This window comes from Oncorhynchus masou, unplaced genomic scaffold (genome assembly GCF_036934945.1).
Source record: "Oncorhynchus masou masou isolate Uvic2021 unplaced genomic scaffold, UVic_Omas_1.1 unplaced_scaffold_2777, whole genome shotgun sequence".
In the NCBI taxonomy this organism is placed as follows: domain Eukaryota; kingdom Metazoa; phylum Chordata; class Actinopteri; order Salmoniformes; family Salmonidae; genus Oncorhynchus; species Oncorhynchus masou.
The window spans coordinates 33,636-51,032 of record NW_027009206.1 but is presented as its reverse complement, the minus strand read 5'-3'; the positions used below and the strand labels follow the sequence as shown (position 1 = coordinate 51,032).

At 44.1% G+C, this 17,397-nt stretch overlaps 1 protein-coding gene across 2 annotated transcripts; it reads left to right on the top strand.

The window, feature by feature from the left end:
• The first annotated feature begins 5,728 nt into the window (after window positions 1-5,728).
• LOC135533893 (uncharacterized) lies at window positions 5,729-16,285 on the top strand. Of its 2 annotated transcripts, none has more exons than XM_064961093.1 (4): window positions 5,729-5,749; window positions 5,882-5,997; window positions 11,346-11,463; window positions 15,298-16,285. In XM_064961093.1, exons 3-4 carry the CDS (start codon window positions 11,360-11,362, stop codon window positions 15,881-15,883), a joined length of 690 nt encoding a protein of 229 aa, XP_064817165.1. In that variant the 5' UTR covers window positions 5,729-5,749; window positions 5,882-5,997; window positions 11,346-11,359; the 3' UTR covers window positions 15,884-16,285. The 2 variants fall into 2 exon arrangements, with proteins under 2 accessions (XP_064817165.1, XP_064817166.1); XM_064961094.1 differs by having other exon boundaries at window positions 11,336-11,463.
• The last annotated feature ends 1,112 nt before the right edge of the window (window positions 16,286-17,397 follow it).

Genomic DNA, 17,397 nt, shown 5'->3' with positions numbered 1-17,397 from the left:
TGTATCAACAAAAAATACCTTGGCTATGACCGAGGAGCAAGAATGACCGAGGAGCAAGAATGACCGGGGAGCAAGAATGACCGAGAGCAAGAATGACCGAGGAGCAAGAATGACCGAGGAGCAAGAATGTCGGCCCGGTACTAAGTCTGTGACTGCATCTCTACATAGTTAACTACTTTTAACCAGGCCCTGGTCAAAAGTAGTGTACTAAATAGGGAATAGGGTGCTGGTCTATAGTAGTGTACTAAATGGGGAATAGGGCCCTGGTCAAAAGTAGTGTACTAAATAGGGAATAGGGTGCTGGTCTAAAGTAGAGTACTAAATAGGGAATAGGGTGCTGGTCTATAGTAGAGTACTAAATGGGGAATAGGGTGCTGGTCTATAGTAGAGTACTAAATGGGGAATAGGGTGCTGGTCTATAGTAGTGTACTAAATAGGGAATAGGGTGCTGGTCTAAAGTAGAGTACTAAATAGGGAATAGGGTGCTGGTCTAAAGTAGAGTACTAAATGGGGAATAGGGTGCTGGTCTATAGTAGTGTACTAAATAGGGAATAGGGTGCTGGTCTATAGTAGTGTACTAAATAGGGAATAAGGTGCTGGTCTATAGTAGTGTACTAAATGGGGAATAGGGTGCTGGTCTATAGTAGAGTACTAAATAGGAATAGGGTGCTGGTCTATAGTAGTGTACTAAATGGGGAATAGGGTGCTGGTCTATAGTAGTGTACTAAATGGGGAATTGGGTGCTGGTCTATATAGGTACTAAATAGGGAATAGGGTGCTGGTCTAAAGTAGAGTACTAAATGGGGAATAGGGTGCTGGTCTATAGTAGTGTACTAAATAGGGAATAGGGTGCTGGTCTATAGTAGTGTACTAAATAGGGAATAAGGTGCTGGTCTATAGTAGTGTACTAAATGGGGAATAGGGTGCTGGTCTATAGTAGAGTACTAAATAGGAATAGGGTGCTGGTCTATAGTAGTGTACTAAATGGGGAATAGGGTGCTGGTCTATAGTAGTGTACTAAATGGGGAATTGGGTGCTGGTCTATAGTAGAGTACTAAATAGGGAATAGGGTGCTGGTCTAAAGTAGAGTACTAAATGGGGAATAGGGTGCTGGTCTATAGTAGTGTACTAAATAGGGAATAGGGTGCTGGTCTATAGTAGTGTACTAAATAGGGAATAAGGTGCTGGTCTATAGTAGTGTACTAAATGGGGAATAGGGTGCTGGTCTATAGTAGAGTACTAAATAGGGAATAGGGTGCTGGTCTATAGTAGTGTACTAAATGGGGAATAGGGTGCTGGTCTATAGTAGTGTACTAAATGGGGAATTGGGTGCTGGTCTATAGTAGAGTACTAAATAGGGAATAGGGTGCTGGTCTATAGTAGAGTACTAAATAGGGAATAGGGTGCCCCACCTCTTTAAGGAATACCTAGGATAGGATAAAGTAATCCTTCTTACCCCCCCCTTAAATGATTTAGATCCACTATTGTAAAGTGGCTGTTCCACTGGATGTCATAAGGTGAATTCACCAATTTGTAAGTCGCTCTGGATAAGAGCGTCTGCCAAATGACTTAAATGTAAATGTAAATGTATCAACACAGGGTTAACGGTTAGTGACTGTAACATGTTGGTATCAACACAGGGTTAACTGTTAGTGACTGTAACATGTTGGTATCAACACAGGGTTAACTGTTAGTGACTGTAACATGTTGGTAGCAACACAGGGTTAATGGTTAGTGACTGTAACATGTTGGTATCAACACAGGGTTAACTGTTAGTGACTGTAACATGTTGGTAGAAACACAGGGTTAATGGTTAGTGACTGTAACATGTTGGTATCAACACAGGGTTAACTGTTAGTGACTGTAACATGTTGGTGGCAACACAGGGTTAACTGTTAGTGACTGTAACATGTTGGTAGCAACACAGGGTTAATGGTCACTGACTAGCATGTTGGTATCAACACAGGGTTAACTGTTAGTGACTGTGTGCATTGAGTGCTGTGTATCTTGTCTTGTTATCAATGTGGCTTGATGTTACTTGGCAAACATTCCTTGGAACTATTGTGAATTTCTTACTGAAGGATGTCATTCTAATTCTGGAGAAGACGGATGAAGGCGTGTCTCAAGTAAACAGAGTATATATCCTGTTAACTAGTGCTGTACACCTTTGGAAACATGTCATAAACCTCTCACACTGCACTATATATTTCACTCCCATCTTTAATGTTTCTAGTACTGTTTCCCCGGTTTCTAGTACTGTTTCCCCTGTTTCTAGTACTGTTTTCCCCCTTGTTGGTGCTGTTGGAATGATGTTTTTGTATTAATGTATGTGTTTACAGAGGACCATCATGGAAAATAAGTTTTAAAACAGTATTGTGTTCCATTGCATTTAAATCAATGAGGATATCACTTGTCCACCAACTCGGTGGCCTTATGGTTAATGTCCGCCCTGAGATTGGAATGGTCGGAGGTTGATTCCCAGCCAAGTCATACAATAAAGTGTAAAAATGGGAGCCAATGCTTCTCTGCTTGGCACACAGCAATAAGGATATCAGTGGAGGCTGCTGATGGAAGGGTAATAATAATGGCCAGAACAGAGCAAATGGAACGGCATCAAACACATGGAAACCATGTATTTGATTCCATAAAGCTCCAGCCAATACCACGTCCCCCCCAATTAAGGTGCCACCATCCTCCAGTGAAGGAGATGTCTAAGGGGTAAGGCCCTGAGATGTATTAGACAGGACAGTAGAGGAGCGGTCCATGGATCCCACTCCCATACTCCCAGCTTCGTGTCTGGTGGCGCCTGTAGTGTGGGAGCTGGACGCGGACATTGAGCGGGCGTCACGTGCAGAGCCTTCTCCCCCTGAGTGTCCAGCTGGTCGTCTGTACGTTCCGTCTGCTGTCCGCGACCGATTGATATATTGGGCTCACACGTCACCCTCCTCTGGTCATCCTGGGATAGGTTGGACGATGCGCTGTCTTGAAGGAAGGTACTGGTGGCCCACTTTAGCTAAGGACGTGAGGATTTATGTTTCTTCCTGTTCGGTGTGCACCCAGTGCAAGGCTCCTAGACACCTGCCCAGAGGTAAGCTACAACCTCTACACGTTCCTCAACGGCCATGGTCGCACCTGTCGGTGGATTTTTTGACTGATCTTCCACCTTCACAGGTTTACACCACGATCCTGGTCGTTGTGGATCGGTTTTCAAAGTCCTGTCATCTCCTCCCTTTGCCCGGTCTCCCTACGGCCTTACAAACTGCAGAGGCCCTGTTTACACACGTTTTCCGGCACTATGGGGTGCCTGAGGATATAGTGTCTGATCGGGGTCCCCAGTTCACATCAAGGGTCTGGAAGGCGTTCATGGAGCGTCTGGGGATCTCGGTTAGTCTTACCTCAGGTTCTCACCCCGAGAGTAATGGGCAGGTGGAGAGAGTTAACCAGGATGTGGGTAGGTTTCTGCGTTCTTATTGCCAGGATCGGCCGGGGGAGTGGGCGAAGTTCGTGCCGTGGGCAGAGATGGCTCAGAACTCGCTACGTCACTCCTCCACTAACCTTACTCCCTTTCAATGTGTATTAGGGTATCAGCCGGTTCTGGCTCCTTGGCATCAGAGCCAGACCGAGGCCCCTGCTGTGGACAATTGGTTTCAGCACGCTGAGGAAACCTGGGAGGCAGCCCACGTCCACCTTCAGCGTGCCATAAGGCGCCAGAAAATTGGCGCAGACCGTCGCCGCAGTGAGGCCCCAGTGTTCGCACCAGGGGACAGGGTCTGGCTCTCGACCCGAAACCTGCCCCTTCACCTGCTCTGCCGGAAGCTGGGTCTGCGGTTTGTGGGGCCGTTCAAAGTCCTGAGGAGAGTGAACGAGGCATGTTATAGGTTACAACTACCCACTCATTACCGTATTAAACACTCGTTCCATGTGTCTCTCCTCAGGCCGATGGTGGCTGGCCCGCTCCAGGAGGCTGAAGTGCGTGATGTTCCTCCGCCTCCTCTAGACATCGAGGGGGTTCCGGCGTACTCTGTTCGATCCATTTTGGATTCAAGACGTCGGGCGAGGGGCGTTCAGTACCTCGTGGACTGGGAGGGGTACAGGCCGGAGGAGAGATGCTGGGTTCAGGTGGAGGACGTGTTAGATCCTTCCATGTTATCAGAATTCCACCGTCTCCATCCGGATCGCCCTGCACCTCGCCCTCCGGGTCGTCCCGAGGCCGGTGTCGACGCGCAGCTGGAGCCGAGCGTCAGGGGGGGGTACTGTCACGGCTTCTACCGAAGTCGTTGCCTCTCCTTGTTCGGGCGGTGCTCGGCGTTCGATGTCACCTAGCCATCATTGATCCTTTTTTCATTTTCCATTGGTTCTGTCTTGTCTTCCCACACACCTGTTTTCAATCCCATTCATTACCTGTTGTGTATTTAACCCTCTGTTTCCCCTCATGTCTTTGTCAGACATTGTTTTATTGTCGGTATAGTGTGATCGTTGTATAGGTGCGCGTCGGGTCCTCGTACCCATGTTTGGTTTGTTTGTTCATTTATTGTTATGGAGCATACTTGTGGAACTTTATTAAAAGACTCCATTTTACACTCAGTTTGACTCTCCTGTGCCTGACTTCCCTGCCACCTATTACACCTATGCATGACACTCTGTCTCTCCCTCTGCCCTCCCTTCCCCTGGATAAATATGGTAATGATGCCAGCAGCCTCTGTCTCTCCCTCTGCCCCTCCCTCTGCCCTTCCTGGATTAATATGGTAATGATGCCAGCAGTCTCTGCCCCTCCCTCTGCCCTTCCTGGATAAATATGGTAATGATGCCAGCAGCCTCTGTCTCTCTCTCTGCCCTCTCTTATCCTGGATAAATATGGTAATGATGCCAGCAGCCTCTGTCTCTCCCTCTGCCCTCCCCTCTCCTGGATAAATATGGTAATGATGCCAGCAGCCTCTGTCTCTCCCTCTGCCCTTCCCTCTGCCCTTCCTGGATAAATATGGTAATGATGCCAGCAGTCTCTGTCTCTCCCTCTGCCCTCCCTTCCCCTGGATAAATATGGTAATGATGCCAGCAGCCTCTGTCTCTCCCTCTGCCCTTCCCTCTGCCCTTCCTGGATAAATATGGTAATGATGCCAGCAGCCTCTGTCTCTCCCTCTGCCCTTCCTGGATAAATATGGTAATGATGCCAGCAGTCTCTGTCTCTCTCTCTGCTCTCCCTTATCCTGGATAAATATGGTAATGATGCCAGCAGTCTCTGTCTCTCTCTCTGCCCTCCCTTCCCCTGGATAAATATGGTAATGATGCCAGCAGTCGCTGCCTCTCCCTCTGCCCTCCCCTCCCCTGGATAAATATGGTAATGATGCCAGCAGTCGCTGTCTCTCCCTCTGCCCCTCCCCTCCCCTGGATAAATATGGTAATGATACCAGCAGTCTCTGCCCCTCCCTCTGCCCCTCCCCCCCCTGGATAAATATGGTAATGATGCCAGCAGTCTCTGCCTCTCCCTCTGCCCTCCCCTCCCCTGGATAAATATGGTAATGATGCCAGCAGTCTCTGTCTCTCCCTCTGCCCCTCCACCTCCCCTGGATAAATATGGTAATGATGCCAGCAGTCTCTGTCTCTCCCTCTGCCCTCCCCTCCCCTGGATAAATATGGTAATGATACCAGCAGTCTCTGCCCCTCCCTCTGCCCTCCTTCTCTGGATAAACATTGACGCATAAAACCACTATAAAGCGTTGCTCACATGGACACAGCAACATCCCTTCAACAGGTACCTGGGTGAATTAGTACCTTCTCTCTGAACTAAATGTGATAACTGTTGTTCTGCTGTTTTTAATAAAGAAAATGTCTAAGTAAGTTTTCCATAACTTTAGTAAACCTTCATCTTTTTTGTCTTGGATAGAGGACATCAGTCAGCCATCTACAATCTTGAGGACATCAGTCAGCCATCCACAATCTAGAGGACATCAGCCAGCCATCTACAATCTACAGGACAATAACCTGCCATCCACAATCTCTGTAAGTGTATTCTACTTGACATATCTAATGCTATCTTTACTGCTTATCAACGTGGTTGATTTGATATAATCAGGACCTTTGTAACTCTCCATGAGCTCCTTGAACAGAATAAGTAAACACTGAGTATACAAAACATTAAGATCTTCTTAATACTGAGTTACCCATGTTTCTCTCAGAACAACCTCAGTTCGTCAGGTCATGGACTCTACAAGGTGTCCAAAGCATTCCACAGGGATGCTGGCCCATGTTGACTCTACAAGGTGTCCAAAGCATTCCACAGGGATGCTGGCCCATGTTGACTCTACAAGGTGTCCAAAGCGTTCCACAGGGATGCTGGTCCATGTTGACTCTACAAGGTGTCCAAAGCGTTCCACAGGGATGCTGGTCCATGTTGACTCTACAAGGTGTCCAAAGCGTTCCACAGGGATGCTGGTCCATGTGGACTCTACAAGGTGTCCAAAGCATTCCACAGGGATGCTGGTTCATGTTGACTCTACAAGGTGTCGAAAGCATTCCACAGGGATGCTGGTCCATGTTGACTCTACAAGGTGTCCAAAGCATTCCACAGGGATGCTGGCCCATGTTGACTCTACAAGGTGTCCAAAGCATTCCACAGGGATGCTGGCCCATGTTGACTCTACAAGGTGTCCAAAGCATTCCACAGGGATGCTGGTCCATGTGGACTCTACAAGGTGTCCAAAGCGTTCCACAGGGATGCTGGTCCATGTTGACTCTACAAGGTGTCGAAAGCATTCCACAGGGATGCTGGTCCATGTTGACTCTACAAGGTGTCGAAAGCATTCCACAGGGATGCTGGTCCATGTTGACTCTACAAGGTGTCGAAAGCCTTCCACAGGGATGCTGGTCCATGTTGACTCTACAAGGTGTCCAAAGCGTTCCACAGGGATGCTGGCCCATGTTGACTCTACAAGGTGTCCAAAGCGTTCCACAGGGATGCTGGTCCATGTTGACTCTACAAGGTGTCCAAAGCATTCCACAGGGATGCTGGTCCATGTTGACTCTACAAGGTGTCCAAAGCATTCCACAGGGATGCTGGTCCATGTTGACTCTACAAGGTGTCCAAAGCGTTCCACAGGGATGCTGGTCCATGTTGACTCTACAAGGTGTCCAAAGCGTTCCACAGGGATGCTGGCCCATGTTGACTCTACAAGGTGTCCAAAGCATTCCACAGGGATGCTGGCCCATGTTGACTCTACAAGGTGTTGAAAGCATTCCACAGGGATGCTGGCCCATGTTGACTCTACAAGGTGTCCAAAGCATTCCACAGGGATGCTGGCCCATGTTGACTCTACAAGGTGTCCAAAGCATTCCACAGGGATGCTGGCCCATGTTGACTCTACAAGGTGTCCAAAGCATTCCACAGGGATGCTGGTCCATGTTGACTCTACAAGGTGTCCAAAGCATTCCACAGGGATGCTGGCCCATGTTGACTCCAATGCTTCCCACAGTTGTGGCAAGTTGGCTGGGTGTCCTTTGGGTGGTGGACCATTCTTGATACACATGGCAAACTGTTGAGCGTTAAAAACCCAGCAGCGTTGCAGTTCTTGGCGCAAACCGTGCGCCTGGCACCTATAACCATATCCCGCTCAAAGGCACTTAAATAATTTGTCTTGCCCCTTTCACCCTCTGAATGGAACACATACACAACCCATGTATCAAGGCTTATAAATCCTTCTTTAACCTGTCTCCTCCCCTTCATCTACACTGATTGAAGCAGATGTATTATCAATAAGGGATCATGACTTTCACCTGGTCAGTCAATCTATGTCCTTGAAAGAGCATAACAGACTATTATGAAAGTGGTCATATTTTTTTGTCCACTCATTGTGTGTGTATATATATATGTATATATATGTATATATATATATGTATATATATATGTGTATATATATATATGTGTGTATTAATGTGTTTCAGCTGTGTGTATATAGTGTGTTTCAGATGTGTGTGTATATAGTGTGTTCCTGTCACGCCCTGGTCGAAATATATTATGTTTATTCTTCATTTATTCGGTCAGGCCAGGGTGTGACATGGGTTATTGTGGTGTGTTTTTGTCTTGGGGTTTTGTGGGATGTCTAGCGTTAGTCTATGGCTGCCTGAGGCGGTTCTCAATCAGAGTGAGGTGATTATCGTTGTCTCTGATTGGGAACCATATTTAGGCAGCCATATTCTTCGTGTGTTTCGTGTGTGATTGTCCTTTGTGTCCTTGTTACTATCGCTATGTTAGTTTTACACTAGTATAGGCTGTTACGGTTTTCGTTACGTTCTTTTTGTTTTTGTATATTTGTATTGATTCGTGTTTTACGTTTTTTCATTAAACATGGATTGCAATCTACACTATATACACACACACCGCTGAAACACACAGGAACACACTATATATACAGTGCCTTGCGAAAGTATTCGGCCCCCTTGAACTTTGTGACCTTTTGCCACATTTCAGGCTTCAAACATAAAGATATAAAACTGTATTTTTTTGTGAAGAATCAACAACAAGTGGGACACAATCATGAAGTGGAACGACATTTATTGGATATTTCAAACTTTTTTAACAAATCAAAAACTGAAAAATTGGGTTTGCAAAATTATTCAGCCCCCTTAAGTTAATACTTTGTAGCGCCACTTTTTGCTGCGATTACAGCTGTAAGTCGCTTGGGGTATGTCTCTATCAGTTTTGCACATCGAGAGACTGAAATTTCTTCCCATTCCTTCTTGCAAAACAGCTTGAGCTCAGTGAGGTTGGATGGAGAGCATTTGTGAACAGCAGTTTTCAGTTCTTTCCACAGATTCTCGATTGGATTCAGGTCTGGACTTTGACTTGGCCATTCTAACACCTGGATATGTTTATTTTTGAACCATTCCATTGTAGATTTTGCTTTATGTTTTGGATCATTGTCTTGTTGGAAGACAAATCTCCGTCCCAGTCTCAGGTCTTTTGCAGACTCCATCAGGTTTTCTTCCAGAATGGTCCTGTATTTGGCTCCATCCATCTTCCCATCAATTTTAACCATCTTCCCTGTCCCTGCTGAAGAAAAGCAGGCCCAAACCATGATGCTGCCACCACCATGTTTGACAGTGGGGATGATGTGTTCAAGGTGATGAGCTGTGTTGCTTTTACGCCAAACATAACGTTTTGCATTGTTGCCAAAAAGTTCAATTTTGGTTTCATCTGACCAGAGCACCTTCTTCCACATGTTTGGTGTCTCTCCCAGGTGGCTTTTGGCAAACTTTAAGCAACACTTTTTATGGATATCTTTAAGAAATGGCTTTCTTCTTGCCACTCTTCCATAAAGGCCAGATTTGTGCAATATAGGACTGATTGTTGTCCTATGGACAGAGTCTCCCACCTCAGCTGTAGATCTCTGCAGTTCATCCAGAGTGATCATGGGCCTCTTGGCTGCATCTCTGATCAGTCTTCTCCTGGTATGAGGGGAAAGTTTAGAGGGACGGCCAGGTCTTGGTAGATTTGCAGTGGTCTGATACTCCTTCCATTTCAATATTATCGCTTGTATTAGTGCTCCTTGGGATGTTTAAAGCTTGGGAAATCTTTTTGTATCCAAATCCGGCTTTAAACTTCTTCACAACAGTATATCGGACCTGCCTGGTGTGTTCCTTGTTCTTCATGATGCTCTCTGCGCTTTTAACGGACCTCTGAGACTATCACAGTGCAGGTGCATTTATACGGAGACTTGATTACACACAGGTGGATTGTATTTATCATCATTAGTCATTTAGGTCAACATTGGATCATTCAGAGATCCTCACTGAACTTCGGGAGAGAGTTTGCTGCACTGAAAGTGAAGGGGCTGAATAATTTTGCACGCCCAATTTTTCAGTTTTTGATTTGTTAAAAAAGTTTGAAATATCCAATAAATGTCCTTCCACTTCATGACTGTGTCCCACTTGTTGTTGATTCTTCACAAAAAAATAGTTTTATATCTTTATGTTTGAAGCCTGAAATGTGGCAAAAGGTCGCAAAGTTCAAGGGGGCCGAATACTTTCGCAAGGCACTGTGTATATATAGTGTGTTCCTGTGTGTTTCAGCGGTGTGTATATATAGTGTGTTCCTGTGTGTATATATATGTGTTCCTGTGTGTTTCAGCTGTGTGTATATATATGTGTGTTCCTGTGTGTTTCAGCTGTGTGTATATATAGTGTGTTCCTGTGTGTTTCAGATGTGTGTGTGTATATAGTGTGTTTCAGCTGTGTGTATATATAGTGTGTTCCTGTGTGTTTCAGCTGTGTGTATATATAGTGTGTTCCTGTGTGTTTCAGCGGTGTGTGTGTATATAGTGTGTTTCAGCTGTGTGTATATATAGTGTGTTCCTGTGTGTATATATATGTGTTCCTGTGTGTTTCAGCTGTATGTATATATAGTGTGTTTCAGCTGTGTGTATATATAGTGTGTTCCTGTGTGTTTCAGATGCGTGTGTATATATAGTGTGTTTCAGCTGTGTGTATATATAGTGTGTTCCTGTGTGTTTCAGCTGTGTGTGTGTATATATGTGTGTTCCTGTGTGTTTCAGCTGTGTGTATATTATATATGTGTGTTCCTGTGTGTTTCAGCTGTGTGTATATATATGTGTGTTCCTGTGTGTTTCAGCTGTGTGTGTGTATATATATGTGTGTTCCTGTGTGTTTCAGCTGTGTGTGTGTATATATATGTGTGTTCCTGTGTGTTTCAGCTGTGTGTATATATAGTGTGTTTCAGCTGTGTGTATATATATGTGTGTTCCTGTGTGTTTCAGCTGTGTGTGTATATTATATATGTGTGTTCCTGTGTGTTTCAGCTGTGTGTATATATAGTGTGTTTCAGCTGTGTGTATATATATGTGTGTTCCTGTGTGTTTCAGCTGTGTGTGTATATTATATATGTGTGTTCCTGTGTGTTTCAGCTGTGTGTATATATAGTGTGTTTCAGCTGTGTGTATATATAGTGTGTTTCAGCTGTGTGTATATATAGTGTGTTTCAGCTGTGTGTATATATAGTGTGTTTCAGCTGTGTGTATATATATGTGTGTTCCTGTGTGTTTCAGCTGTGTGTGTGTATATATATGTGTGTTCCTGTGTGTTTCAGCTGTGTGTGTGTATATATATGTGTGTTCCTGTGTGTTTCAGCTGTGTGTATATATAGTGTGTTTCAGCTGTGTGTATATATATGTGTGTTCCTGTGTGTTTCAGCTGTGTGTGTATATTATATATGTGTGTTCCTGTGTGTTTCAGCTGTGTGTATATATAGTGTGTTTCAGCTGTGTGTATATATAGTGTGTTTCAGCTGTGTGTATATATAGTGTGTTTCAGCTGTGTGTATATATAGTGTGTTTCAGCTGTGTGTGTAGCTATGAGGGGAATTGTCCTTCTCTTTCTGCTGTCTCTCTGGCCTGGAGGCAACGTGGATGCTATCAATGCAGAGGTCTTGGCTAATGTGGTACAAGAGATGAGAAGGTGGGTGTTTCTCTGTTCATTCATAATCTATGAACTCCTAAAATACTTTTAGACATAATTATGAGCAATTATAAGAAATAACACATTTTTTGGGGAACATTTGAAGTTTATATTCCTCTTAACATTTGTTCGATATTTTTATTCTGTCCTGACTATTTGATCGACCGTTAAAAACACTGGTTCAAACCGTGTACCGAGACAAACGCTAAGCCTCAATGAAGCCCCTGGACTGCATACAAGATAAGATGCTGGTATAGACCGTATTGCTAGTATAGACTGTATTGCTAATATAGACTGTATTGCTAATATAGACTGTATTGCGAGTATAGACTGTATTGCGAGTATAGACTGTATTGCGAGTATAGACTGTATTGAGAGTATAGACTGTATTGCTAGTATACGAATCCCTTTTGGCCCGACAGTCTAGGGGGGATGGTAATGAGACCCGTAACATAACTCATGCAAATTATTATTGTGACAAAGGAAAAGTGTGAACGAAATAACCACGACAACAGAAATCTACCGTCAAACTCTAGGTTTATTTATAAACACACGGTAATGGGGGGAGCAGGAAAAGGGGCTGAGCTGGACCCAAGGAAAGAAACAATAAGTATACAAAAACACCCCTAAGCTAGACTAGCCTACTTTAACAACAGCTAACTAACTAACCAAAAATACAGTGGGTGGTCCGCCCAGTTCTAACTAGTGTATTTAACAAAGTTCACCTACGGGTAGTGTATGCCCATGGGCGACTTGTTTTGGTTTCCCCCTTTTCCGACCAGCAATCGAACACAAATACCATAACCAAAAACAATACTCACAGGTGATGACAAAGGGCTATGAGGTGCTTAAACAAAAGAGAGGTTAAGACACAAAGCGAGAGTGAAACACAGAGACCTACAGACATGACATTTACAGAGAGATTGAGCTGAGCTTTAGAACAAACAAATGATGGGGTTTTTAAACCATGGGGAAGGAACTGTGATAGGTTAGGAAATAGGAGGAGGTGTGTCTTCTGATTGATGATTGATTGTTGACTGATTGGGGAGTGATGATTTTCACCTGTGAGGGGAGAAGGAGAGAAAAGAAACACACACACAGGATACACACACACACAGGATAACTGTATTGCTAATATAGACTGTATTGCTAATATAGACTGTATTGCTAATATAGACTGTATTGCTAATATAGACTGCATTGATAATATAGACTGTATTGCTAATATAGACTGTATTGCTAATATAGACTGTATTGCTATGGTAGACTGTATTGCTAATGTAGACTGTATTGCTAATGTAGACTGTATTGCTAATGTAGACTGTATTGCTAGTATAGACTGTATTGCTAGTATAGACTGTATTGCTAGTATAGACTGTATTGCTAGTATAGACTGTATTGCTAATGTAGACTGTATTGCTAATGTAGACTGTATTGCTAATGTAGACTGTATTGCTAGTGTAGACTGTATTGCTAGTGTAGACTGTATTGCTAGTGTAGACTGTATTGCTAGTATAGACTGTATTGCGAGTATAGACTGTATTGCTAGTATAGACTGTATTGCGAGTCTAGACTGTATTGCGGGTCTAGACTGTATTGCGGGTCTAGACTATTGCGGGTCTAGACTATTGCGGGTCTAGACTATTGCGGGTCTAGACTGTATTGCGGGTCTAGACTGTATTGCGGGTCTAGACTATTGCGGGTCTAGACTGTATTGCGGGTCTAGACTGTATTGCGGGTCTAGACCGTATTGCGGGTCTAGACCGTATTGCGGGTCTAGACCGTATTGCGGGTCTAGACCGTATTGCGGGTCTAGACCGTATTGCGGGTCTAGACCGTATTGCGGGTCTAGACTGTATTGCGGGTCTAGACTGTATTGCGGGTCTAGACCGTATTGCGGGTCTAGACTATAATGCTAATATAGACTTTATTGCCCTCTGTAATTATTATGGAGTCACTTTTATTGTAAATAAGAATACAATAGAATATGTCTTGGGTGTATGATATGAAATGCTAACCTCTCCTGTTATTGTAATGGTGAGAGGTTAGCATGTCTTGGGGGTATGATATGAAATGCTAACCTCCCCTGTTATTGTAATGGTGAGAGGTTAGCATATCTTGGGGGTATGATATGAAATGCTAACCTCCCCTGTTATTGTAATGGTGAGAGGTTAGCATGTCTTGGGGGTATGATATGAAACGCTAACCTCCCCTGTTATTGTAATGGTGAGAGGTTAGCATGACTTGGGTGTATGATATGAAATGCTAACCTCTCCTGTTATTGTAATGGTGAGAGGTTAGCATGGGGGGGGTTATGAATAAGGATGAGTAACTTTCCCACTCATCATTATTCACGATTAATTCAGGATTATCCGTAATCATGGAATCATCCACATGGATGTAGAAGTGTTTAGAGACATATTCTCAACTTTTATACAATTAAAGTGACTCCAAAATGGGCACAAAATAATCTGAAGCACAACCTAAATAAACAGAATATGCATCCAACAAGTTTAATAAAAAGTCACAAGCTTGATGTAGTCATTGAGTGCTAGGAACATGGGACCAAATACTAAATATTTGACTACTTTAAGAGAGGTCTGAGATAGTTCCCTCCATAATTATTGGGACAGTGACACATTGTTTGTTGTTTTGGCTCTGTACTCCAGAACTTTGGATTTGAAATGATACAATGACTGACTATGAGGGGAACTTTGTCCATGAGATGGAGGTGATAATTTATGCAAAAGTAACAGTGCACATATTCACTGCATGAAATGGCAAGTTGAAGCGTTCTAAACTTTTGTTTTGGTCAAATAGACGGGAGTGCCTTCGTCCTGTCTGTTTATAATGTTTCTGATCCTCTGTGTTCTGTCTCCTGTCTGTTTATAATGTTTCTGATCCTCTGTGTTCTGTCTCCTGTCTGTTTATAATGTTTCTGATCCTGTGTGTTCCGTCTCCTGTCTGTTTGTAATGTTTCTGATCCTCTGTGTTCTGTCTCTTCTGTCTCCTGTCTGTTTGTAATGTTTCTGATCCTCTGTGTTCTGTCTCTTCTGTCTCCTGTCTGTTTGTAATGTTTCTGATCCTCTGTGTTCTGTCTCTTCTGTCTCCTGTCTGTTTATAATGTTTCTGATCCTCTGTGTTCTGTCTCTTCTGTCTCCTGTCTGTTTGTAATGTTTCTGATCCTCTGTGTTCTGTCTCCTGTCTGTTTATAATGTTTCTGATCCTGTGTGTTCTGTCTCCTGTCTGTTTATAATGTTTCTGATCCTCTGTGTTCTGTCTCCTGTCTGTTTATAATGTTTCTGATCCTCTGTGTTCTGTCTCTTCTGTCTCCTGTCTGTTTATAATGTTTCTGATCCTCTGTGTTCTGTCTCTTCTGTCTCCTGTCTGTTTATAATGTTTCTGATCCTCTGTGTTCTGTCTCTTCTGTCTCCTGTCTGTTTATAATGTTTCTGATCCTCTGTGTTCTGTCTCCTGTCTGTTTATAATGTTTCTGATCCTGTGTGTTCTGTCTCCTGTCTGTTTATAATGTTTCTGATCCTCTGTGTTCTGTCTCTTCTGTCTCCTGTCTGTTTGTAATGTTTCTGATCCTCTGTGTTCTGTCTCCTGTCTGTTTATAATGTTTCTGATCCTCTGTGTTCTGTCTCCTGTCTGTTTGTAATGTTTCTGATCCTCTGTGTTCTGTCTCCTGTCTGTTTGTAATGTTTCTGATCCTCTGTGTTCTGTCTCCTGTCTGTTTATAATGTTTCTGATCCTGTGTGTTCTGTCTCCTGTCTGTTTATAATGTTTCTGATCCTGTGTGTTGTGTCTCTTCTGTCTCCTGTTGTTGTTCAGGTTCGGCCTGGAGAACCGCCAGTATGCCATGGCTGTCTTACTCACCCAACAGCAGTGCACCCAAAATGGAGGAATCTTTGATGTGGGCGTGCAACCTCAGGTTGTCCAGAAGATACTACAGGAGTATAGTGTCTACACAGGAGACCGGCTCATCGCAGCCATACCTGACACCTACCATTCTGAGTACCTTCTCTTGGGGCATGATAAAACCAACCCCAGCAAAATGCAGACTCTGTTAACAGCAGCAAAGCCTAATGACTGCATTGTCTTCTTCTCCAACTACTCTCCCTGCCTGGAGAGATGCAACTTCCCTAATGGAGCAACCAGCATTCTCCCCTTCATGACCGTCTTCAATGGTAGGAACGCCAACCAGATGGCCTTTGTCTTCTCCTCGGTTTGGGACCCCACAAGGCACCATACAGGAGTGACCAAACCCACTAAGCAGCTGGTGCTGGACTCCTTCAGGAGAATAGAAAGATACCTCCCTTTATATCGTTGTGTCAGATTCCAGGGACAAAACGCATGTTACCGTTGTGTCACTGCCAACACAAATCCTGAGACCAATGACTGTCTGTATGGATACTAATAGTGTACACTGTCTGTATGGATACTAATAGTGTACACTGTCTGTATGGATCCTACTAGTGTACACTGTCTCAATGGTGGAAATATAGAAATGTATATTTTCTTTCTTTCCCTCTGTCCATCCCCTCTCTCGCTCTGTCCATCCCCTCTCTCTCTCTGTCCATCCCCTCTCTCTCTGTGTCCATCCCCTCTCTCTCTGTGTCCATCCCCTCTCTCTCTGTGTCCATCCCCTCTCTCTCTGTCCATCCCCTCTCTCTCTCTGTCCATCCCCTCTCTCTCTCTGTCCATCCCCTCTCTCTCTCTCTGTCCCTCTCTCTCTGTCCATCTCTCTCTCTGTCCATCCCCCCCTCTCTGTCCTTCTCTCTCTCTACACAGTTCATTAAAGTTCATCATAGCAGCAACACTACTGTCTCCATCTTTACTGTTTGTATTTCTGTCTTAGGTTTTATTACAGTGACATAAACACTGCATGACAGAAAGACCATGTCCTTCCTGTTTCCCTGCATCTTCTGAGAACAAAAAGGTTGAACGTAGAGGACTATAAACAGTCTTGTAAATGTTGTTGAAAACACTTGAAATGTGGTGAGACTGATAGAGTTAAGATTTGGACCCACAGATACAAACACATGACATTATGACAATAAGAGATTTCAACACACATGGAGGTGTGTATTATGTAGTCCTTAACATAAACAAACACACACCCTAATGAACATGCACTAGGTTTTCCCAAGAGTTCTGGTCAGTCATCCTCTCAGCGGTGTCCATTTCCTCTCGAGCAGACACCAAGACGGCTACTCTGGGACAGAGTAGGAGGCAGTTCAGTTTGGCTACGCAATTCATCCAAAAGTGAAAATGCTGCCCCCTATCCCAAACAAGTTAAGGAACTTCACTGGACTCTATGTAAACTGGAAACCATATATCCTGAGGCTGCATTTATTGTAGTTGGGGATTTTAACAAAGCAAATGTGAGAACAAGACTACTTAAATTCTATCAACATACTTCTGCATCATGCGCAGGGGTAATCCACTTGATCACTGCTACGCTAACTTCTGCGATGCGTTATGACATGATGACAATAACCAAAGGAGATATCAACACACTAACTTCCCCAATGCGTTATGACTGTTAGCGTAACTGGCTGTAAGGGAGTCAGGCGCAGGAGAGCAGAATTTGGGTAGCAAACGGAGCCCTTTATTTAGGCGAACAAAACTCACGGCACTAAGAACACTAAACACAATACGGGTTGACATAACCCAGAGCAACCAGACTAACGTGCGCATGCACGAAACAATAAACAATTTCACACACAAACATGGGGGGGGGGCAGAAGGTTAAGTACACAACGAGTAATGAAGGAAATGTTCACCGGGTGTGTGGGAAAACAAGACAAAACAAATGGAAAATGAAAGGTGGATCGGCGATGGCTAGAAGACTGGTGACGTCGACCGACGAACGTCGCCCAAACAAGTAGAGGGTACCGACTTTGGCTGAAGTCGTGACAATGACATGAC

Excerpts from the sequence above, each read along its gene's own strand:
- LOC135533893 (XM_064961093.1), top strand. The coding sequence starts at position 11,360 with ATGAGGGGAATTGTCCTTCTCTTTCTGCTGTCTCTCTGGCCTGGAGGC. Across the intron at positions 11,464-15,297 it reads GTGGTACAAGAGATGAGAAG|GTTCGGCCTGGAGAACCGCC; the intron begins GTGGGTGTTTCT and ends GTTGTTGTTCAG.